The sequence below is a fragment of the Vigna angularis genome, chromosome 6 (genome assembly GCF_016808095.1).
Source record: "Vigna angularis cultivar LongXiaoDou No.4 chromosome 6, ASM1680809v1, whole genome shotgun sequence".
Classification (NCBI taxonomy): Eukaryota; Viridiplantae; Streptophyta; class Magnoliopsida; order Fabales; family Fabaceae; genus Vigna; species Vigna angularis.
In genome coordinates, this window is record NC_068975.1 from 24,090,574 (window position 1) to 24,096,960 (window position 6,387).

The following is a 6,387-nucleotide window of genomic DNA, read 5'->3' on the forward strand; positions in this document are numbered from 1 at the left end:
AACTTATTCAGTTGTCTGTAATCCACACACAATCTGGAGCTCCCATCTTTCTTCTTGACCAACAACACTGGCACACCCCAAGGTGAAACACTTGGTCTGATAAATTGCTTCTCCAGCAAGTCTTCTATCTTCTTTTTCAATTCCGTTAATTCAGCTGGAGCCATCCGATACGGAGCAATTGATACTGGTCCGGTGCCTGGTATCAGATCAATTGAGAACTCAGTCTCTCTTTGAGGAGGCAGTCCCGGTACATCTTCAGGAAACACATCCATGAAATCACTCACCACTAAGTGATCTATGCTCCCTCCACTCTAATTAACCTCCATGTGTGTCAACACTATGAAGCAACATGACCCTTCTTGTACTTCGCGCCACAATTTCCCCGAAGATAATATCCTCGACTCTTCCTCTTGAGGAAATAACAATCTTTTTGCACCGCAGTCTAAGAGAATGTGATTGGAAGTTAGCCAATCCATTCCAAAAATTATCTCTAAACCTTGTAGAGGTAAGCAGATAAGATTAACTCTAAATTGACGTCCTTCTACTACTATAGGACATCTAGTACATGCTAGAGATGTCTTAACTAAGCCAGAAGCTGGAGTAGATACTATTAGGTCATACTGTAGCTCACTCACAGTTAGTCCCAACTTTCTCACACAATCATCAGACACAAAGGAGTGCGTTGCTCCAGAATCAAACAAAACACAACAAGCTTTCCCAAATAATAAACAATTTCCGATGATAAGATTACCTGGCCCAGTTGCCTCCGCTCCGGTCATCGCATACACTCTGCCCACAGCCTGAGGTTTGGTATCTGCCATCTGTTGAGGCTGATTAGTTGGTAGTTGAAGCCTTGATCCTTTAGATGTGGGACAATTCCTGGCAAAGTGTCCCTCCTTCCCGCAGGTATAACACTTCATCGGACCAACTAATTGAGGGCAAACAGACTTATAATGTGGTCCTCCACAGCGAAAACACTTCACCACGCTAGATTGTCCTACTTGACCTGATGGATGAAACGAAGGTCCTTTGATTGCTTGAAAAGGAGGTTTAGAATAGGGCTTCCTCTTGTCTCCATGACTAAACTTGGACCCAGATGGTCCACCAATCCTCTGTGGCTGTCTTTGCTGATTTTGCACTTCATTCTTGGTCTTTTCTAACACTTTGGCCCTCTCCACTAATGTAGGAAACTCCTTAATACATAAACCTTTTACTAGCAATTTGATATCTCCTCGAAGGCCATTTTCAAACTTCCTACATTGCCATTCTTCATCCATATCCAGAGTGTGGAAGCGGATCAGATGCTTAAACTTATCAGCATATTCTGTCACGGACATTCCCCCTTGCACTAGCTGAAGAAACTCCACTTCTTTGGTAAACCTTACACTGTCAAGGGAATATTCCGCATAGAACTTCTTCTTGAATAAGTTCCAGGTGATCGGGGTACCACTCCTTTCCAACAATGTCCTTGTACTGGTCCACCAGTGACTGGCCTCTCCTGATAATAAATATTCAGTATAAGCCAATCTATTCTCTTCTGGGCAGTTTTTGGCATTGAAAATCCTCTCCATATCTCTAAACCATTGGTCTGCTTCATCTGCACTAGTATTGCCACAGAATTTAGCTGGATGGTGTTGAAGAAAATTCTCCAGGCTCCATTCATGTATTGGAGTAGGTGGAATATAAAAATGGTCAGTGGAAATTCTTGCACCACCGTTCATTAATTCCACATATTGCCTTTGTTGTGCCTCGGCTGACACCCTAGCAGCTTTCAATTGTTGTAATGCCATGGTGTTATGTTGCATCAAGGATGCATTCTGCTGCTGCATCGCCACCACAAATGATTCCATTACTCTTACCAGATTAGAAACATCAGACCGTACAGGTGAAGGAGGAGAAGAAGGTCTGGATGCCATGGTTCTGTCCAAAGAGAGGAACCATTAGTCTAAAATTTAATTCCTATAATCGGAAGACACAACTAAGATCACACAACTAAAATATGATATCTTCATAACCTACAGGATTCCTAGGGGAAAGGAACTGCTCTGATACCATTAATGTAACATCCCAATTATTATAGCATTAAACTATAATAGAGTTCTTACATCATTGATACAATAGAACAGTTGATAGGAGGAGGAATAACAGTTTTCCTCATTATTATACAAACCCTCACTCATAATTCAAACTAAATACAATTCAAGCTTAAAATAGAGACTAAAAATATAAGTCTCATTCTTATAACTAATCTTCCGTCGATCCTCCATCTAAAGCTTGCTCCACCGGCATATCACCAACTTCTGCTCCCATCCACCGGATGATCATCGCTAGACAAAATACATAACACAAAATAACAACCACACAACAGACAAAGCAAGGGTGAGCTAATGCAACATAAAATGTTAAGGTAAATTAAATTAATAACCAATTTTCCAACTTACAAGTTAAATTACTCAATAATACAATAAACATACCATACTCATTGTAAATTCACTCATCCAGATAATCGTATGAATATTGAACTCTTAGCTAGTTATACACTTACAGTGGTACTTTACTCAGCTACATCCTATCCTACTCTGTCCCCCAAATTGGATCTTCGGATATGGATGCACTTAATCGCTAACTCAATTATTCTATCCTACTCTGTCCCCCAAACTGGATCTTCGGATATGAATAAAACCACTGAAGCTACATCCTTCCTACTCTGTCCACCCCATGGTGGATCTTTGGTAAGGATTTCCCACTCTCCACCACAAAGCTTTCTCTCTAAGTGAGATCGAGACTATTGAGAGCATAAGAATGAACCCCTAAATCGGAGTTCCTATATTCATACGTACAGTACTTGACATAAAAACAACAAGGAGTTCCTCCTTGGAACTATATTCTACACTTTCCATTCATAAATACACATGTTACCATATTCTCATCTTTAGTCATATCTTAAGAAAATAACTCTTACATACTCAAACATTTCACATCCTCACAGAAACATCACTTATTAACACATAACTCTTTATGATCTATTAAGTCGAACCCTTAAGTAGTTCAAACAGCTTGGATACCCTCACCCATGGCTCCGGAAGGGTCAAAAACCCCCATATCGACCTAAAGAACGTCCAAAACATACATCCAGAACTCCCAAAATGTCAAAAACATCAAAAACACTAAATTTGTCACGCATAACTCGCTCCAACGAGTTGACTCATTTTACTCAAGTGAATTTACCATTCTAAAATCACGAAAATTCACCTCACAGGCTATATCGACTATTCCTTTCATCGTACAGACTTCCTAGACGTCCAAAAACTCATCTCCTATCAACAACCCATATTCATCCAAATCTTATAAACATCTAAACTAAACATATAATTAAAAGGCAGCGGATAATTAGTACAATCCAAAATTTCCGATCAAAAACCTAGTCTCCTTTTAAATCCATAAACAGATTCAAAATCTTCGATCTATACGTATACCTAAAAAAAAAACTTCCACCGATTCAAAATACTTAATACGAACAAGATCTCTTCAAAATTATCAAAACAGAAGCATATCCCAATTCCCAACCGTACATCAATTCAAAAGATACAACAGAAGCAGAATTTCATTCTAAAATCATAAAGAGAATCAAAATCCTAAACATATACCAAATTTAAGATCATACAGAAAAAAAAAGACTCAAGGTGAGCTCCCCTTACGGTTTTCTCCTTAGCTAGCCTTTCGAAAACACTTTGCGAATGTTCCCCCGACTCAAATCACAGCTCTAAAGTTCCTCTGCTCCAAAACCTTCGTACACTAGCCTTTGGTTCAACTTAGGAACCATTCCAACCCCTGGGACGTCCTTAAATAGCCAAACATTTGGCCAGAAATGCGTTTTAAACAGTAAAACGCGTTTAAACAGTCAAAAATGCGTCAAAAACGTGTCCACTCACTCGGACAACTTTTTCAGTCTGGTTGAACCCCTTCCCGATGTCGGAATTACGCGTATGAGTACTCGAATCAAAGCTATTTGAGTCTACTTTCTAATGGAGAAAGAATTAACTCAATATCTAATTTATAAAGAAAGTTATAATTGAAATACTAAACCTTGTCAAAGTCGACAGCATTGTATTTTGTACTATACTTCGTACTTTTGTTACAACTTGTTACATCTTGAGTTTCTTAGTCTCCTAATGACCCAAACTTACTATTTCTTCTAATTTTCAGGGTCTTACAGATACTGTCACGCTTCAGACATTGCCGATGCATCTCGGATCACCATCATGCTCCCCTCCACCCTGAATCTCTCTCGCTGTCGTCGCTCCAGAGACGTCATCTTCCCCGCGCCACCAATTTCGCAAGAGCAGAAACACGAAAACAGCCGTAGCGCGTCTCGCTACCTCCATCACCATCGCAATGCTATTCGCTCGAGATCTACCAGCCTTCACTAGACAGTGAGACTCTCGTTGTCGTCGCATTCCGAACATCTCCCACGAACCCCAAAACCTGCGTCAACGAACCCAGCCGCAAAACCCCCAAATCGGCGTCAACCAACCCAACCGTAGAACCACCAAACCGACCTCAGCAAACCTAGGCGTAGAACCCCCAAACTGCCATCTTCAATCCCAGCCAAAGAATCCCCAAACCAGTGTCAACCAACCAACCCTCACTTGTCCCAAAATCGCTCAATATTGGAGGGCACAATGGAGGGCACCAGCATAATAGAGAAGGGAAGGGGGAAGCTTTCAGAGAAGAGAACAAAGGGGAGGGAAATTGGAAAATTTGGGGAAAGTGACGAAGCGTGAAGTTGGGGAAAGTGATGAAACTGGGAACGAAAACCCCAATTTGGAACTTAAATTAGCGAGAATGTTACCGACGGCTTAAAAGCCTTCGGTAATCATCTCAATACCGAGGGCTTCAAAGCCTTCGGTAATATGTCGTCTGTAAATCGCGCTTTTCCAGTAGTGTTTTGCTTACTTAGCCAAAGGTAGATTTAGAGAATTTTGACTCACCTAATGAAATTTTCACTTGCCCAATGACTAGCCACTAAATATTTTATAAAAACAACTCCTTTTAGTGAGAATTTAGTCACCTCACTATCAAAACTCACCGATTTTCAATTAAATGAATTCGTTTAACAAGAATTTCCCAATGACCAAACTACTAGGAATTTTATTTAAAAGTTCGCTTAACGACCAAGCCTTTTGAGTTCTCAATTAATTGAATTTTTCCTACCAAGCGATAAGTCACCCAACAACTCTACATAATTCATAAAATTAATGAACAAGTAACCAAATTGGTTCAGACTGAGTAGTTCTCTTTACACTAGTCACTAGTGCAATCAAGGTATACCACCTCGGTTATTTTCACTTATAGACACCGGTTCTGCGACCGGTGCATATTCAGACGAGGTAAAAAGAATAGATTTTTTGGCTCGGTCCTGAACCGTATCAAAAGGATTCAGATTCTGACTCGGTTCACAGACAACCGAGGCAGTAGAATTTTTTTATTTTTTTATTTTCAACCGAGATCAGTGTTGTTATGTTTGTTTATTTTCTTTGTGGTTAAACTTCTTTCTCTTTCTGCAATTTTTTTCATCCATGTCTTTGGACAAAATTACTTTGACAAACAAACTCAGATGTCTAAGAAGGGGGAAATAGGAAGCAGAGAGAGCAGACGGGAGATCCAAACCAAAAACCAAAATCAGAGATCCAAACCAAAAACCAAAAATCAGAGATCCATTTCGCCATCCACCTGCAAAGAAACAGAACCAAAAACCAAAAAACGCAGAAAAGGGTTTCCGCCATCGCAGCCGCCGTCGCGGGCTGTCTCGCCGCACCGTCGCGGGCTCTCGCCGCACCATCGTGAGCTCCCTCGCCGCGCCGTCGCGAGCTCTCTCGCCTTGCCGCACCGTCGCGAGCCGTCTCGCCTCGCCGCACTGTCGTGAGCCGTCTCGCCTCGCCGCACCGTCGTGAGATCTCTCCTCGTCATGGCCATGTGCACCGTCCTAGGGATGCAGAGGGAGAAGCCATCTGGTGAGAGAATGATGGAGTTGAGGGAGAGGGGAGTGGAGAATGGGAGGGGTTGCAGGAGAGGAGGGAGGGGTTGCAGGAGAGGAGGGAGGGGATGAGGGAAAGTGAAACGTAGGGAAATGGGAAATGAAACATCATATCTAGGGTAATTTTTTTTGAACCGGTTCACTCTCCACCGAGGCATATAGTCCTAAAAAAAAAAATAAAAAATGAAATAGCTATACGCCTCGGTTCCCGCCTAAATCGAGGCATAAACATGGGTTTGCACCGGTTCTTAATGAACCGAAACCATAGGCTCTCTGCAGATTTCAAAATTCAGACGTGTCAGGCAACTTTTAGGCATCAGTTTTGCTATGAACCGAGGTAATATTACTTA

General features: G+C 41.4%; 1 protein-coding gene across 1 annotated transcript; it reads right to left on the minus strand.

Moving 5' to 3' along the window:
* Positions 1 to 311: 311 nt before the first annotated feature.
* Positions 312 to 3,809, minus strand: LOC128197546 (uncharacterized). Its single transcript, XM_052879602.1, has 2 exons — positions 3,699 to 3,809; positions 312 to 2,300 (listed from the first exon to the last, which is right to left on the minus strand). Exon 2 carries the CDS (start codon positions 1,914 to 1,916, stop codon positions 312 to 314), a length of 1,605 nt encoding a protein of 534 aa, XP_052735562.1. The 5' UTR covers positions 1,917 to 2,300; positions 3,699 to 3,809.
* Positions 3,810 to 6,387: the final 2,578 nt, after the last annotated feature.

Bases quoted from the DNA above. Each gene is read 5' to 3' on its own strand.
- LOC128197546 (XM_052879602.1), bottom strand. From the start codon at position 1,916: ATGGCATCCAGACCTTCTTCTCCTCCTTCACCTGTACGGTCTGATGTT.